The 18,192-nt window shown below is 47.5% G+C and overlaps 1 protein-coding gene across 2 annotated transcripts in view; it reads left to right on the top strand.

Moving 5' to 3' along the window:
- Nucleotides 1-18,192, top strand: part of CLDN10 (claudin 10) — a 64,748-nt gene that overhangs the window by 43,945 nt on the left and 2,611 nt on the right. The window contains exons 1-3 of one of the 2 annotated variants that reach the window (XM_075491962.1): nucleotides 6,506-6,819; nucleotides 13,573-13,734; nucleotides 13,900-13,981. In XM_075491962.1, the coding sequence (XP_075348077.1) occupies nucleotides 6,600-6,819; nucleotides 13,573-13,734; nucleotides 13,900-13,981 (464 nt within the window). In that variant the 5' untranslated portion in view covers nucleotides 6,506-6,599. Of the gene's footprint in view, nucleotides 1-6,505; nucleotides 6,820-13,572; nucleotides 13,735-13,899; nucleotides 13,982-18,192 lie in introns of those variants that run through there. The other variant, XM_075491961.1, reaches the window with a different exon arrangement.

The raw sequence follows: 18,192 nt of genomic DNA, 5'->3' as shown, positions 1-18,192 counted from the left end.
ACCATCCCCACGGTAAACAATTTTTTCCTAATACCTAATGGGAATGTTCCAGCTCAGGCCCCTTGTCCTGGTGCTGCGCTCCTTCCAGAGGGTCGGTCCAGCTTCTCCGAGTCCTGCGACGGGGAGCTATCCTGGTGCCCATAAAGGATGACAGACTCCTCGTGCCCAGATCTACCAAGTGCTCAGGAAACGGCAGGGACGGGCTGTGGCACAGGAGGGCAGAGGACGCGCTCGGTGGGAAAGCCTTCCCGCTCCGGGAACATCAAGGTCTCAACCCTGGCCTGCAGCTCAGCCACCCGTCAGGACTCAACCTCTTCATCTTTATGGCTCACCGCAAGGATCGCTTCTGAACACAGGCTGCTTTGGAAAGGCATTTGCTTATCTGCCTCCCACCTCGATTAAATCCTTTAAAATTCCATTAGATACAGTATTCTTTTATTTTGCAAACACTTTCTAAATCACATTCCATAGGGCCACATGTTCTAAAAATCAGTCCAAAAGTTTCCCTCCTTTCCACTGTGACCTGCCTGGGTTTAGCAAAACTTAATTTGATGTGGAGGCGACTTCTGAACGCCAAGAGCTGCACCTGTGCTGTTGGCCAGGTGGAATGCACCTCCAGTAAAGGAGGAGATGCACTTCTTCACATTTCCTGCTCAGTTTGTTAAACAGGTTATATCTATTTTTAAAAGCATTGTATTACAAACTTTCAGGGAACAACACAGGCTTTTTTCAACAAAATTAAGCCAAGCTGAAAAAAAAAAAAAGAAATAATGCATTAATCTCGGTGTCAAGAAACAAAGTCTGTAATGTCCGAATGCGCTGCAGAGAATGGGAGAGGGGAAAGTTTATTGGCTCACGGAATGCAATTTTTCACTCCTTTAAAACGCTCTGGGTTGTCACTTCCTATTAATTTTTTACTTTTTGTTACGTACTATATGAACCGCATAGCTTAAAATCATTCTTGTCCTGGCAGTTTACAAAGGACGTGCAGTAATTTAATTTAATTCCATTTCTGATAGCTTAAGAAAAACAACGGTGGCGACCCCGGCAAGGACTGGTGATTATTAACTGATGTTCCCACTCTGATGGATTTTTTTTTAGGCGACACAGAAACATTCCTTTGTCTACTCTCCTTTGGAGAAGAGGATCTGGTTGCTCATTTTTTAGGCGGCACTTTTTTTTCTGCGCAATGCAGAACACGGTGCAAGCCTCCTCATTTTACAGTTGTGTTAATCTCCTCTGATGCATACGCGAAGTTGAGGTGTATTCTCCAGATCTATCACTGACAGCAGACCTGACCTTGCCCAGGTGATGATGCTCTTACAAGCCTGTCTATATTGCCCGCATGTCTGCCTTACCTTTTCAATATTCAAATTCTCAGGGAAACCCTAGCAAACAAGGAAGTTGTCCTTCAGCCTTAGAAAAATAAAGTTGGGGTTTTTTTCTTTTGCACAAGTGCTCTGGGCACCCTGGAAATCATAACACAGCCAGAGCCAGGAAAGAGTCTCAAGTTGCCCAACCTATGCATAGTAAAATTACAAGAAAAATTACTCCGGGACAAAGGCATGACGACCCTAGCCTGCTTATCCTGGCTGCAGAACAAATGCTGTTGTCATCTAGTGTTTAACTTATGAGGCAATAACGATTGCTTGTGATTTTGATCCTGCAAGAGCTAAAATAATATCCTGTATTTCAGACTTGAGAGCAAAACCATTTCTGAAGGACTCTTCTGTACATAGTAATATAATAAACTTTCGTACATTATAAAAATCCAACTATTGATTAATATTCCATTATGATTTGTAAAATATATGTAGCTTAAAAATCTTGGGAGCCTGGGGAGGTCCCTGCTGACTGGAAGCTAGCCAGTGTTATTCCAATTTACAAGAAGGGTGTGAGGGAAGACCCAGGAAACTACAGACCTGTTAGTCTAACCTCAGTTCCTGGAAAAATTATGGAGAAAATTATGCTGGGTATTACTGAAAGGCACTTAAAGAACAATGCTATCATCCGGCACAGTCAACATGGGTTCACAAAAGGCAAGTCCTGTTTAACTAATCTGATATCCTTCTATGATAAGGTCACCTGCCCAGTGGATGAAGGGAAGGCGGTAGATGCAGTTTTTCTGGATTTTAGTAAGGCTTTTGATACTGTCCCTCAGCATCCTTCTGGACAAGTTGTCCAACTGTGGGATGAGTGGGTTCGCGGTGTGCTGGGTGAAGAACTGGTTGAAGGGCAGAGCTGAAAGGGTGGTAGAGAATGGGGCTACATCTGGCTGGTGACCAGTCACCAGCGGTGTTCCCCAGGGTTTGATTCTGGGGCCAGTCCTGTTCAATACATTTATCAATGATCTGGATGCAGGAGTTGAATGCACCATTAGCAAGTTTGCTGATGATACCAAACTGGGAGGTGCTGTTGACTCTCTTGACGGACAGGAGGCCTTGCAGAGGGATCTAGATAGATTGGAGCACTGGGCTACGACTAATGGGATGAAATTTAACAAGTCCAAATGACGGATTCTGCACCTAGGACGGAGTAATGCTGGGCACAAGTATAAATTGGGAGAGGAGTGGCCGGAGAGCAGCCCTGCAGAAAGGGATCTGGGGGGGCTGGTCAACAGCAGGCTCAATATGAGTCAGCAGTGTGCCCTGGCAGCCAAGAGGGCAAACCACATCCTGGGGTGCACCAAACACAGCATAACCAGCCCATCAAGAGAGGTGATTATCCCGCTGTATTCAGCATTGGTGCAGCCTCACCTGGAGTACTGTGTGCAGTTCTGGGCCCCACAATTTAAGAGGGATGTGAGGTCCTTGAATGCGTCCAGAGGAGGGCAACAAAGCTGGTGAAAGGGCTGGAAGGAATGTCCTATGAGGAGCAGCTAGGGACTCTGGGCTTGTCTGGTTTGGAGAAAAGGAGGCTGAGGGGCGACCTCATTGCTCTCTACAGCTTCCTGAGGAGGGGAAGTGGAGAGGGAGGTGCTGAGCTCTTCTCCCTGGCAGCCAGCGATAGGATGCATGGGAATGGTTCAAAGCTGCGCCAGGGGAGGTTTATACTGGACATTAGGAAGCATTTCTTTACCGAGAGAGTGGTCAAACACTGGAACAGGCTTCCTAGAGAGGTGGCCAATACCCCAAGCCCATCAGTGTTGAAGAGGCATTTGGACAACGCCCTTAACAGCATGCTTTAACTTTTGGTCAGCCCTGAAGTGGTCAGGCAGTTGGACTAGATGATCGTTGTAGGTCCCTTCCAACTGAAATAGTCTATTCTAAACACTTACTAATAATTCCCTCCAAAATGTCATTTTTATGCCCAAGAGCCAATGAGACTTGCCTCAAAAAATGAACCACAAGGGTTAGTTTTCTTACAAAAAGGTGTGAGCACCTTTCTTTCCCAGTCCAGGGGAATAAATCCACACTCATTCAAATGACCCAGCACAAAACTGTGTTAATGCAACGATCTGATCAATTTATGTACAGAAAAAAACAGGAATCTGTCCCACAGTGGTCTGAGGAACTTCAGAAAATTCCCAAGTCATAGCTTGTCTCAAAACACAGGAACAAGAAACAAAGCAAAGACCAAGTCTTTCACTCTTACTACACAAGTTAAAAATAGCTAAGAAAGCCAAGTAAGCAAAGCCAAAGCCAGAGCTATGGTGGGAGGAAGACAGAGATTGAAGGGAGCTATAGGCATGTCTTCATATGGATATTAAGTTCCTACCACAGCAACGGGGAGAAAAGGGACCATTGTTTTCTGGAAAACTGGAAGCTGGAAGACATCTGAGTTAAGCTCACGACAGAGGGACTTGCAGTTACACAAGAGAGAGAAGCTGAAAATGTAGTAAGGGGAGAAATGCAGCCTCACAGATGAATGTTTTCCAACGTCTAATCCCTGCAGATCCCAGCCAACACAAAGAAAACGCCATAGGGGAAGAGTATCTCTTGCAACTTCCCTTACCCTCCAACCTGGGGTGAATACTCAGCTACGCACGATGTCATTTTGGGTTTACACCACCACAGATGAGATCAGAAGCTCAACGTCTTGCTTTGATTTTAGATGAGAAAGATGGTAGCAACTGGGCTAGTAACATAAACATCTTCAGAAGCAGCAATGTCAGGAGTAGAAAAGAGGAGCCTTTCCCTGAAGCTGAAGTGAGCCTGGTTCTCATGTACACTAAGGCCTCTTTACATCATTCTGGATAAAACGGGGTTTACAAGGGAACGAACGTATAAATTAGCCCTGCTTGATGGGTCCTTGCTCACAGGCAGAGTAGGTTTGGGGTGGAATTAACTTCCTCTGTCCTAAGCCACCTGCATGGGCTCCCTCTGAAGTCCCTGGCAGTAGATAGGTCAGAGAGACGTGGATCCACACTGCACATAGCAGCCAAAGTCCAGCTCTGCTGAAAGCAGAGTGGTCTGGGACAGCAGAATTGGTTGTTGGAGGTCACAGCCAGAGCCCACAGCAGGTTCAGCAGGGTTACCCACCCAGCCTGTCCCTTCCACAGCCATTCTGGGAAGGGGTGCCTGTGCTTGTAAGGAAGCTCCTCTTCCTCCTCCTCTTCTTCCCCGGGGCTCAAACTCAGACCTAGAAGTCCCCAGGCTGTGCTCCTATCCTTCAACACTCGCTCCAGCCTCCTGGTTATAGTGTGGCAGCACACTGAAAACTTCTGATGGGCCCTGGCCAAAATTTGCCCAGACACCAGTCCCTGGATTCAACAAGCTTTACACCAACCAAAGCTGCTTTATCAACAAAAGAATAGGTGAGCTCCCCACGTCAAGAAAACACAATGACCCAGACTTGGACTCAGGTCTCCTACCTCAGACTGGATTAGATCCCAGCTGATAGCTGCATGGATTGACCTAGCTTTCCACCACCAAAAGAAGTCCAGTCTGCAAGACCTCAAAGTGCTATGATGGGGGAAAATATATAAAAAAAACCCCAACTTTTTTTTCCTTTCTTCTTCCCTGCCCTACAATAAATAGATCATAATGTCATGTAGATGAGACTCAGATCTACGGTCATGCCCCTATTCCTTGACTCAGAAGCACTTCTCCGTGTCCCAAAGCGAGCTCTGGCTACAGCCCAACACCATAGCGGAGTGGGGCTCACCCACAGCCAGACCCTTTCTCTCTCTTTTCTCTCTCTTTCCCCTCCCAAGGAGAAGAGAGGAGAGGACATCTTGGCACAGAGGTTGAACGGGAGCTGTGGCATACTCCACACCCGATGCCCCTGTGCAAACAAGCCTACCGCCTGCTTTCCCCTCTCCCTCTTCCCTGCCAGTGCCTCTGTGTGTCACCTGCGAGTCGGAGGGTACCAAGGAGGCCGAGAGCGGGCAGAGAGCCACTGCATCAGTAAACGTGGCTGCAGACCCCATTTTATCCTGTCGGGGCATTAACAGATCAACAAACGGCCTGTTCCCATCGAGCTCTGACCCACATCCAAGGCTACACCTAACTCTAGCTGGGGTTTCTTTCCTTTTTTTTTTTTTAAATGTGTATAAGGTGATTACATCCGGGTTTGTGTCCACATGGCAAAACCAAAGAGCATTCATCGTAAGAATAATGATGTAAATGTGGTTTCTTAATCCTCCAGTGATTGCCCATCTGGCAAAAAGGTTTAAAAAATATAACAATAGTATTGAAATAAATAGGAGGAAAGGAAAGACCGGCAGTGTACTTTCCACATCAATGGCAAATATCCTACTGATGTGGAAAGTAAACAGCTTTGAACACGAGGAGAAACCGCGGCGGATAACTTTACCCCTGTGAGCTGCAGCCTCGAATGCCAGTGCATTAAGACTGAGGTAGAAAATCCCAAGTTCATCAGCTCACATTGCAAACCCAGCTACTAAAAGCTGTATCGTCTGCGGCCGGACAGTAACAGGAGGCCAGCTGAAATGCGGAGGAGTAAAAAACCTTGCTCCGTATTTCAAAAGCTGGCCTCCTTGTATGGCTATGGAGCGCTCGGTAGGGTCGTGTTCTACAAGCCTTGCTCAAACCTACCCCTCTGGCAAGGCCATGTTGGGGGGGCGGGGGGACGCCTGCCCGCAGAAAGCGATGCAAGCCTGAAACTACCGAGAGAACGCTACGGAAGCACCAGCCAAGTTGCTGCCGCGCTGCCCCGTGCCCTCCGCCGCTCACCGGCAGGGGAAGCAGCAACTCAAGCCTCGTCGCAGCTCCCGCCTGCTTGTTTGTCTCCGCGCCTCTTTTTTAGCGCTGCCCCGGGGAGCGCCGCGCTGCCCCGCCGTGCCGCGCCGCCGCCGGGCTGCGGGGCCGGGGTCCGCCCGGGGGCAGCGCTCCCCTCCCCGCCCGCCTGCCGGCACCGCTCGGGCGCGGCCGGGGGGACCCCGGGGCGGCGCCGCGGGGCCGGGACGGGCGGGCCGGGCCGGGCCGGGCCGGGGGCGGCCCCGGCCCCGGGGGCGCCGGGAGCTCCCTCTGCTGATTGGGCTGCGCGGCCCGGGGCGGCCGCCGCCGCCGCCGCCGCCGCCGCCGCCCCGCTCCGCCCGCTGCCGCCGGGACTCCGCCGCTGCCGGGCTGCCGCCGCCGCCGCGGCTCCGCGCCGCCTGCCCGCCCGCTGCCTGCCCGCTGCCTGCTGCCGGGCCCATGGCGAGCACGTCGGCGGAGATCATCGCCTTCCTGCTGACCATCTCGGGCTGGGTGCTGGTCTCCTCCACGCTGCCCACCGACTACTGGAAGGTGTCCACCATCGACGGCACGGTCATCACCACCGCCACCTTCTGGGCCAACCTCTGGAAGACCTGCGTGACCGACTCCACCGGCGTCTCCAACTGCAAGGACTTCCCATCCATGCTGGCGCTGGACGGTCAGGCTCCCGCCGACCCCCACCCCAACACCCCCCACCCCCCCGTGCCGGTCTGTGCGAGTCGGGGGCTCCGGGGCTCCTCCCGGGCCGGCCCCGCAGCCGGCGGGGGCGGGCGATGCGCCTCGGCGGGGCCGCGGGAGCGGGGGGCTCGGGCCGCGCCGAGCGGGGCCGGGGGGCGGCGGGGACCCCGGCGGAGGCGGCTCCCTCGTGGGCGAGTGCCCCCGCGTCCCCTGGCAGGAGGCAGCGCGCTGCTTGCGCGCACCCGTGGAAGTGGGGTTTTTCCCCTACCACCCGCCGATTGAGATGGTGTTTGGGGCCTAAGTGTCCCTTTTGGCCTCTCTGGCTGTCGCTACCTGGGGTTTTTTTTCCCCATCGCAGACTCCGTGCGTGGGGATTTGACACAAGAAGAATGCAGGCAAATTTTTCTCCCCGATTTATTTTCCGACTGTCGTGACATTCCTCTTTTTTTATGGTTTTGCCAGCCGTGCAACGGCCGGTGGAGAAGAACAAGCCTTTGCGTCATTTTGTTTGAATTTATGTTCCTTTGCTTTTTTTGCTAAGCGCTTATTAACTCGGATGTAATTGCTTCATTCATAAATGACAGCGTAAAAGCTTGGGGCAGTAAGGGATGCAAAGGTATGCGAAAGCGATGTATAGCTCGGCTTAGTTTTAGGGCAGTGTTATTTTGAAGCAAAGCTGAGAGTTTTGCTGTAGTGCCTGACACCAAAGACTGAGTTGGTGCTGAAGAAATTCCCTGGTTAAGGGGAAACATTTTTGCCCTTTAAGGAAGCCCTACTGGGAGAGTGGGTCACTGCAGGAAATCTTTACGACTAAACTTTTAGTTGATAAATCTGTACTGATTGTGGCTGGTAGAAACAGGGAAAGTGCAGATGGCATCCCTTTATAGCCTCTGGAGCGGCTGTAAAGAAAGGGAAGAAAGGTGTTTAAAATGATGGCACCTTTTCCAAGCTTTTATGGTTGTAGACAAATAAACTATACAGGGCCGCAGTGCCTTTGATACTCCCAAAAAATCAGGTCTACACTCTGTGGTCTGGCCAGACACTCCCTTTGCACTGGAGCCTGGGAGTGGGGTTTTGTGCGAAAGGTTTGTTTAAAAGGAAAAGAAAGTCTGTTAACCAAATCACTAACAGAGATTAATATTATCAAAGCAGAGATTAATAGTATCAAAACAGGGATTAATATTATCAAAACACAGATTAATATTATCATAACAGGGATTAATATTATCATGAAGCTAATTAATACCAATATCAGAAAACCTTTAACCTCTGCGTGTACAAAGGGCTAACGGAGGTCAAGATACTAAAAAGAGGTAAGGCAGGCAACCCTTAAATATCACTATTGCAGGATGCTTCCCTCGGGTGGAGAAGCACCATTCCCCAGACCTTCTTTGGACCCAGCCCCATGGTGGCAGAGGGGTTTGCCGGTTCCTCCGGAGCGGGGGGAGAGCTGGCTCAACTCCGTTAGCGTCAGTGGCCCTACAGCCAAGTGTAGCAGCCGAGAATGTGGGTTCCAGGCTTGGGCAAGGAGCTGTGGTCTGTGTGCAGGCGGGCACAGAGTGATCACCAGCGCGTAACCTTTGGGATCCACCGAATCTATTGTTTAGCGGTTCTTTTAGTTCTGGGTTAATCTGCTTTCAGAATAAGAAGAACATAAAATTCCAAAAAGAAGAAGAAACACGACAGCAAAGTCCTTACCACCCCTTCCTCCAAACTCAAGTTTGGGAAGCCTTGTGCGATGGGTAACACGTTCCACTTGCTCAAGGAATGAGTTTGTGAGGCGCCTGCTGCACCGTGAAACAGCCATCCGAGCACTAACTCACTTGGGACAGAAGTGAATCTGAAATACACATCTGGAGGGGCCTTATGCCACCCTGCTGGCCAGGTAGTTTACTGGTAGTGGAAGGAAGCTTGGCTTTGGTGTTTCTCAGTAACATCTCTAAATGCTGTGGGGCCAGATCCTGGTACCCAGGCACGATGTGGATGACAGGCAGGCTGGAGAGAGAGTCATGTAACCCCCACAGCACAGGCCAGGAGAGCTGGGGCAGGGCGGAGGGGCAGCCACCACAACCGGAGGTGCTTTCAGTAGCTAGCCTAGCTCAGACTCCCCTGCTTGGTTACGGGCTCTGCTGGGAACCCGTTACCTCCTGATGGTGGGGGGGTACATCCCCTTTTCACCCCAACCCTTCCCCGGTGCAGGAGCGTATTTCGGGGTTGCAGTGAAGTATGTTGACATACAAATCCTCATAGCTTAGAAGGATTTGTATGTCAGCATGAAGCCAAATCTGCCTCGGCCCTCAAGTAGCCTCTCCCTTCCTCTTTGCACAGACTTATATGGGTAAGTTGGATCCATTCCCTGTCACTGGGAACGGGGGAACTTCCTCACTCCATCCTCAGGTGGGGGACTCGGAAGACACAAAAAAGGGCAGATGTGGCTTCCCGTTTTCCCTGAAGTGTTTGTGAGCAGAAACACCCTACCGAGATACATGTAGGGATAACGTGTTGCTCTCCTCGAAATGGTAGGGCAGGACTGGGAAATTACTAGAATTCTTTTTGTCGTCCTGGGGAACGGTGGCTCCACTCCACTCCTTGCTCATGTAACTGGAGAGGATTTGCCTTGCAGGGCAGTTCCTCTTCTACAGAAATGGTTTTTTGTCAAATCGGAAACCTCTGAGTTTTGCCAGACTTCTTGTCCGGAGAGGCTGCTCAAGTCCACCAGAGCATCAGAGGCACAACAAGGGGGCAAGATATCGGGGTATCACCATGCTGGTTGCTGGGGCACTCTTGTGAGGTGCAGAAGTCCTTCCTTCTACAGAAGCAATGTTGTAGTTTGGGTCAGGAGTGATCTGGAGACGGTTCCCCGTTACCCTTGTTTTGGTTTGCATCATGGAGCGGTCTTGGACTGTGCCCCCCAGATTGCTGTAGGGTGGCACGGCAGCGGGGCTGCCCTGATGGCTTTCAGGCCATTGCTCCACATGAGCGGCCACCCGAGAAAATGGCATGTGATGCCCTTCCACCTTTATGTATTCCTGTAGAAGAAATCAGTTTGGCCAACCCTCATTAAGGGCTCAGCCCCACATTCTGTATGCAAGCAAAAGTGTTCTTGCTGTCTGTGGGACTTACAATCATTTTGGGTTTACTTTTATGTGCTACTGGTCATAGGTGGAAACTTAGTGATAAAACCACCTCCCCAAAAGAGGATGTATCAGTTACCGTGCTTCCAACAGTGGATCTGATGACCTTTTGCAAGATCAGACCTGAACAAAAATTTACTTATGAGCTAAAGAGGGTATTAGAGCTTAGAAAAACATACAAAAGCAGTGGGTGTGTACTTTTAGAAGGAATCTGTGCTGTATCTGTAAGGCAACCTCTTACACTTCACGTGATGCAGACTGCAAGATGCCACCGGAGGCATTTATTGTGAAAGTGACAGTCCCCAGCACTTTGCATATGGTTTTTTTCTGAGTGTCATATGATATGAATATATGAATTCCTCCTAACTCTTTGTGAGCATGAGAGGCAAGCGTGAGAGCAGTGAGGCAAGAAAGATGAAGATCTAAGAAGATTAATTTGAATGCAAGACAAAAAGCCCATTTGTTTAAAAAAAAAAAAACCCACCTTGAAATAGGTTTCTCTTGGAATGCTGCTCAACATGACTTTATGAGTAATGCGTGTTTGTCTGCTTGTCTGTTTAAAACATACAGCTTTTTGTTGCTTGGGAGCTTCATTTGGGTGGTCAACGTGTACATGGCAAGCTTCCTACAGGAGCTTCCTACAGGAGCTGGTGCAAACACAGACAATAAATATTTGGAAAGGGGACACTCTTTGGTCTTGAGTGGAGGAGTGTGAAGAAATAGGCAGCTCCCCCTTACACTTCTCTGCATTATAAGCCTTGGTAAGCAACGTAATGTTCTTGCTTTCTAGGAAGCAAAGAAAAGGTTTCATTACTCTTACAGCCAAATGCTATACATAGGTTTAAGGTAGGGTCCAAGCAATAGGAGGCTGGATTTGGTGAAAAGGTTGATTTCACCCTTTCATGCTTCCTAATGCTCCAGTCAACCTAGTGGGCCTTACAGAGTCTTCTGCTCTTCTACATTACTGGTGTAGATTGCGAATTTTTTTCATATATTTTGTTTTAAAAATGTGTGCCAGTTGGATGATCGCTGTGGCGAACTGAAACAAGTCCCGCTGTGCCTGGCCTGCCCAATTCGGTGAAATATTTAGTGAGGAAGGTTATTCATTCAGCAGAACTGAGTGGTCCTCCACCTCATGCTGTTTATAATTGAAAATGATTTCTGGGTGAGTGAGTTAATTATTTCTTGCTGTCTCACTACCCTCTGCCTATTCTAAAACTGTGTATTGACCTTCAGGAACAGCTGAATTTCAGCTGTGTGGTTCCTAGCATATGCTGGTTATTTTGGTTGGGGTGAATATTTACTGTTTCCCCTAGGAGGTTCAGACATAAATAAAAGTTTAGAGGACCTCTGGGTAAATATGTTCATGGTTCAGCACTTTAATGTGTCAATTAGCTACTAACGGTGTCAATAAATTGGACCTGTCAAAAATAATAGCTTCCTTGCCAGCCTTCATCTCCCGCTTTACCTGTGTGCTACAAGAAATACCTTACACACCGTCAAAAGTAGTAAAACCCAACTTTTCCATGCCTATAGCAAAAATTAACAAAGCAAGACTGCTTTCTTCAGACTTGGGTTTTATAAACTAAGAACCACCTTTTGAAATCTTCATAAAGCCCTTTTCCTACTGACATCCCTTGCGTTTTGCCCGAGTGAAGACAAAGGAGTAAGAACAGGGGGTTTGACTCAACAGCAGAGGTGAACCTGTCACCCGAGTTTGAACTGAACTGTTTGGGAGTACGGTTTTATGTCACTGTTGAAGAAATTTTACTGTGCCCAGTTGGGTGAGAAAGGTGGTCATCTCGCCTGATTTTAGGTAACCGCAATCTGGCTGTTCACTGTGAGTCACCCTAGGCTCTCTGCTTCATTTATCATGAATGGTGAATAGGAGGTTTCTCCAGAGGGTGGCTCGTCCTTCTACCATAGGAGTCTACCTTATAGTTCAGACTTAACATGTGATAGACACTTCAACGGGCACAAGTGACTCTCTCTCTTATATTCCAACATGAGAGGCGTACGACAGCTACAGTCATTTCATTGACTATTGTATTTCTTTAGCAGATGGGCTACAGAAGCATGTTGAAAATGAAAGAAGTCTGTATGCATGCCAACAGATGTAGATAAATGGCAGTAGGTTGCGTTCGCAGACGTGCAGCACAGCACCGAAATTCGGTAGGACTGATAAAACGGGGTGTTACGTGCTACAAAGTGCTTCTTGTGTGCTCCTTGTTGCTCAAAGCTGTGAATCAATGGGGTTTTTAAAACTATTGTTCCAACACAGAGCGGTCATCCTGGAGCTGATATGTCTCCAGCAGTGGCCAAAGTGGGTGGCAGTGAGGAGAGCAGAAGGTGGCCAAGCATCAGTGATGGCCACCTGCAGCTCAAGGACCTGCCACCCAGACACAGATTTCTCTTTAATGTATCCAGTCTCTTTTTGAATCTCTGTAAACCTTTAGCATCCACATACCCTGTGGAAAGGAGTTCCACAACTTCGTTATGTGAACATGTGCACTTTTTGTTTTGAAACTGCTGCCTTCTGTTTTCATTAGATGTCCTCTAGTTCCTGCTGTAATATATTAATTTCCTATATATTAAAGACTTCTATGCAGGGTTTTTTTTTTTTTTATTTGTTATTATGTAAAATTTGGTGTAATAGGCAATGAAAATATGGTTTAGCTCTCAACATTTCCACCCAGTGGAGATCACAGCGAAAAGAATGAATACCCTAATAGTGGAAGCACATTTTCATTCTAAATGAGATGTAACAACAGGTTGTGAAGAAAAACATCTGTGATTGATAGTTATTCAGCTGTGTAAGATTGCAGTGCTCCACCCTGTAAACAGTGATAGGAGGTTATCACAGTCTTTCAATTACAAGATCTTCTCGGAAGGGAGAAGAGGCCAAGCAACCCGTTGTCCTGCTGAAAGGCCCTGCCCCTGGGAGGTCCAGCTCAGAGCAGCCTCAGCCAGCACAGCAAAATTGTGTGTGGCTGAAGCCAGCCACATTTGTCCAGGCTTAAGTATGGCAGTAGTTTGTTTTATCTCGAAGGGTTACTGCTGTCCATGAAGCTGAGCACGTTTGACTTCCTTGCAGAATGAGGGCCTTCTTGGGTCCAAATCAAATCGGTGACGTGCCCAGGCAGGCCCAGGACCCCAGCCAGGGTCAGTGCTGCCAATCTGCTGCCAGTCGTATTGCACCTGAAACACGCACGCACAACAAGACTGACGTGCAAGACTTGCTTTGTGTGCGCAGAGTGGCTCCGCAACCTGTGACAGCCACTGTGCAGACCACGTGGAGTTGCTCTTCAAAACCTCATGGTACAACCTGTTGCAGATACTGTACGCAATGCCACAGGATTATTTTTTGCAGCCCTGGATACCATAGTATGTTTCTTATGAGCTGGGCTCTGGTGACGATGCCCTGAGAAGGGCGTACATCACCTAGGAGAATACACTCCGTGGTAAGGTGACATTACTCCAGCCAAGGTCTGCTTCGGTTTGCAATAGTGAACGCCTAACGCTGCGCGGAGGGAGAGGAGCTACAGTGAAACCCGTTGTGGTCCCAGTTCTCACATTAGCCTTACTCTTTCTCACCGCAGGTTACATCCAAGCCTGCAGAGGACTGATGATCTCCGCCGTCTGCCTGGGCTTCTTCGGTGCCATTTTTGGACTGGTTGGGATGAAGTGTACCAAAGTCGGAGGCTCCGATCAGACTAAAGCAAAAATAGCTTGTTTAGCTGGACTGATTTTCATACTCTCTGGTAAATACACCTTATTTCTCTAAGTTTGGGTATTTGAAGTCATACCAGAGCTGTTTCTTTTTCCGCAGAAATCCGCGCACAATTCTCCATGACTTCATTGGCTTCAGGGTCAGGCCCAAAGCTCTTCTGCTGGCTCCACTGAATGGTTTGTCTTATGCTTTTCAGGGTTGTGCTCTATGACTAGTTGTTCCCTGTATGCAAACAGGATTACGTCTGAGTTCTTTGATCCTTCTTTTGTTGCACAAAAGTAAGTACTTTCCTATACCCATAAATCTTTCAAAGAAGTAGACCTTAAGTTTCATACTGTGCACCAGAACCCATTTAAACAGAGAGCGGGTGCTTCTCCTGTTGGGCAGAGAAGGAGAGTGGACTGCAGTTTTATTTAATCATATTTTCCAACTGTAGTAACCGTGTGCTGAAATTTAACGAACAAACACCTCCCCATACAGTGATTGCTCTGTAATCTTTGTGCCCAGGCTTATCGCGGCTTGGCAGGGTTCTGCCCCACTTGCCGCAGAGCAGATGGGGTTAATCAGGAGTGAAGCTTGCATTTGTATCACAGATGCAGCAAAAGGATTTCACAAGACAGAGGCACTCATTAGGCGCTTCATTTGATAGGCAAGGAAGAAAATTATTTCCTTAGGCTTTTGATAGAAGGTGGTTTCCATGAAGGTGTTGAGCACTGTGCAATCTGGACCCCTCTTACAGAGAGGTTTTGGCAGGGTCTATGGACTTTTTGTTGACAAATTTTCAGATCCAGTTGACTGAAATTTGGATCATAAACCTTATCGTAACCCGCGATCATATAAGCGCTAACATAAATGCTTTGACTATACACGTAATTAAATTTAAGGGAGCGAGTGTTTATAGAATGGCAGGATCCACTAGAAATAAATGAGCATCCCTAAGGACTCCCTTTAAAGCTGTTCAAGTTCTCAGGACCTACAAGGACAGCAATTCATAAACCAGTGCTTGGATTTTGGATTCACATTTTAACTACCAAGTCTGAAAATGTTGGCTGTAAATTATAGCATCGTAGACTTTCCTGTTTGGGCTTCTTACGTAATGTAAAGTTATCTGTAAAGACAAGGATTTCAAAGTTTTCTTGGTGGTGATCCCAGGATATGTCAAGCATTGGGTATACATTTCCCTGAGACCCAAGTAAGGACTCGGTAAGGAACCCTAAACCTTTCCGTTTCTCCTTGATAGAAAGAAAACAGTCTGAATAAATAACATTAATTGGATCCATGTTTGCAGTAGGGCTGACACAGCTTCTCCTGTCTTGAAAACAAGTTCATATTGGTTTCCTTCGTAATTCTGCTATAGTTTCTGCTTGTTTGATACGGTAAGGACAGGATTGAAAGGCCTCTGTAAGAAACAAGGATGTGAGGTATTGTGAAGAAAATGGAGCCTGGCTATATAGCCAGAAGTTAATTATTCATCAGGCTTACTGTTCCTAGTGAAAAATACCGTGGTTGTTGCCAGAAGTCCCTTTCCTACACTGTATTCCTACGCTCTTCTGCTGCAAAAGAGCAGGCAGACCTCACAGCTGAGTTTTACTTCAAGGGAATGAGAAATCCGGTTTAAATATCGAAATAAAGGTAGTAAAACATCCTCTGCAGAAATTACCTTTTTCCTGAACAACCAGCATAGCTCAGGTGTGGGGACACATAATCACGACTGCAAAGATAAAGCCGAGAGGAAAGCCACAAGTTGTAATCTGAGTTGCGCACGGTGTATGCAGCTCATGCAATGACCTTGCATCAGATGAAGCTAATGGTGGCATTCGACTCCTTTCTCTCTCAACGAATGTAAAATACGTTGGAGTAATGTATTTCGTTGCCGTCTGTGAGCTCTTACTTTGATATGCATTGTGGAAGCATTTAATGGCTTTGCTGGTATATTGTGGAAATTTGGCATTGGCTCTTCACTGAGAGAGGGTGCTGCTTTGGGTTTCAGCCTTTCACCTTTTACTGCACGTTTTTGTCGTGAAGTTATTCTGGCAGTGTCAAAGACAGGCTTGAGATGCTCTTAGTGGAAAACAAACCACACGAGATGTTTAGTGTCATCTCAGCCGTCAGAATTTCCCTCCGGCCTTCTGTGTTTGGAAGAGGCACCCTGACTATGTATGGGTGCAGGAGGAATCAGAGACCTGCCTAAAGCTGTTGCCCAAGAGACTTCGGGTTTGAATTACGTACCTCACTGAGGAACGACAGGCACCACGGGGACACCCTAAAACCCGCCTTACTTAGAAAGAAATCTTAGGCTGGACTATATGTCCCGATGTGATAGTTTGCATTGCCAGTTTAAAACAGCTCCAAAGGAATTGTGTGACCCTACATAATAACACGTGCAGAGTCTTGGGGACCGCATGGGACGCCGTGGTGCTTGCAGCCAAGGTGGATGTCATTTTTATTCAGACACCTCTAATAGGGGAAAATCTGTGCTTCTGTTTTGCTGTCTTGCTAACGTTGGTGCCACAGCTTCTCTTAGGAAACTATTTACTACTTTTAATTAAAAAAAACCCCTCTTACAGTCTTTATACTTTTTGTCCCTTGCCACAGTTTGAACTCCATAATTGTGATCATTCTTACTGATGAATGGGGTTAGTTTATCCAAATTATCTGACGAACTTCTCGTTCTCTTTTGTAGAGAATTGTTTCCCTTCAGCTTTCTTGGCTCTGAATGGATTGTGCACAGTCCACACAGGCCCTCTTTCCACTGTCCCGCTGTTACATTCAAATCTATTTTTCATTTTCCGAGCATCGTAAGAATTAGACATTCAAAATGTGTATTTCCCTTGGGTAGCTGTGCCGATTCGGTAGGTAGGTAGGTAGGTAGGTATGTCCTTTACATATGCCGACATCCAGCCGGCTAATGAAGCTTCCACTGGTTTGCTTGGAAGTTTACTTCATGGTCCTAATGTATGTAACAACTAGAATATTTTTCTTCTATACTGATATTGTATTTTCTTTCTTTCACTGAATTCTGCCTCCCTGGATTACAGCAAAAAAATCTGCTTTTAGCCTGCTTGGTCAGTGTAGTTGAAGGTGGCTTTCAGTTCTGTGCAGTTGAATTCTCGTAGTCCTCAGCGGTCACCACCTCTAGCCTCTTCATCAATGTCCTGCTCCCCCCCGAGCTGCCAGCGATCTGTAAGTGATCTCTGATCTGATTGATTTCACTGGATGGAGACAGTGGATACGCAGCCCCAGACTTCAGAGAGTGGCTGCTTTGGTTCTTGCAACCAAGAATTATAAGAAGAGAAGGGTGGGTTTCCTGCAAAGATTTTAATGATAAAGAGGGAAGGGAAAAACAGCAAGTGCAGAAATTTCTTCTAAAAAAGCCTATCTCCTTTTTTTTTCTTTTTTTTTCTGAAGGTACCAATGTATGTAAGGGTTTTTTCATATGGTAAGGTTGTTGTTTTACATACTGGATTTTGATGGGAAGTTAGGGTTGGCTTCTTAAATGCTGAAAAGATGGATTGGATAAAATCCAGGGAGCCATACACAGGTTGATATGCAACTGAAAATTTGAAGTTTTCCTCATAAGCACCAGTGTAAATCAGAAAGTTCTTTTATCTGTTTAAAGATGTGGAGGAAAGACCAATTAGGCCAGCTCTGCAACTCACTCATTAGCCTAGCAGTGTGGCAGTCACCCGAGAAGGATCCATATATGCAATCTGTTTATACACGTTATAGTAACAAATGTTGCTTAAAAAGTACAAAAAATCCCAAGAAAAACGGCCGGACCCCATGTCTTCTTTCCCAACTAGTAGGCAACAGTCAGGTAACCCTTTTCTACCCAATTAAACCCAATGTAACCTTGATTTCTTTTCTGTACCAGTGAAGAGCTTCAGGAGGGGAGACGGCAATCAGTCTCCTTCTCTCTCTCACATTAGCCTCTGGCCAACCGTTTAATGTGGTTAGATGGAAATGCAGAAACGCACTTGTGTTTCCCCCTTTCTAGGCAAATGGTCTTGGCAAGGAAGTTGTTACAGCAAGAGCCTTCCTGGGTCTCGGTCCAGCTGTGTTCTCCAGCACCAGGGTGGTCTGCGCTGACATGTGTGGGGAGCCTGGCCCTGGTCCCCGTACCTGAGGTGTGCTCTGGCAGTACCTGTGGGGATGGAGGGATCCCCGGGAAGCAAGCCCTCACAAAGTGTCCGACCTCTGAGCTGTAATGGCTCCCTTTCTTTTTGGCAATAAGTCCCCGAGTCAGAAATGACTTGAACCTGGGTGTCCATAGCATCTAGCACTGATATCCTAAGTGTGGCTTTTTCTCCCTGTACGACTTTTTTTTTTTTTTTAAAAAGTCTATGTTTTACCTCTGGGTGGAATCTCAAGAAAACATGGAAAAGCGATTTTTTGTTCTCCAGCCAGCGTTTGCCCCCTTGTGACCTATTATAGAAGTCGCTATACCATTTTCTGGGTGTCCAGGTTCACTGGCAATTTTTGAGTGTTT

This window comes from Mycteria americana, chromosome 1, assembly GCF_035582795.1.
Source record: "Mycteria americana isolate JAX WOST 10 ecotype Jacksonville Zoo and Gardens chromosome 1, USCA_MyAme_1.0, whole genome shotgun sequence".
Lineage (NCBI taxonomy): Eukaryota > Metazoa > Chordata > Aves > Ciconiiformes > Ciconiidae > Mycteria > Mycteria americana.
This window is presented reverse-complemented; position numbering and strand designations above follow the sequence as displayed.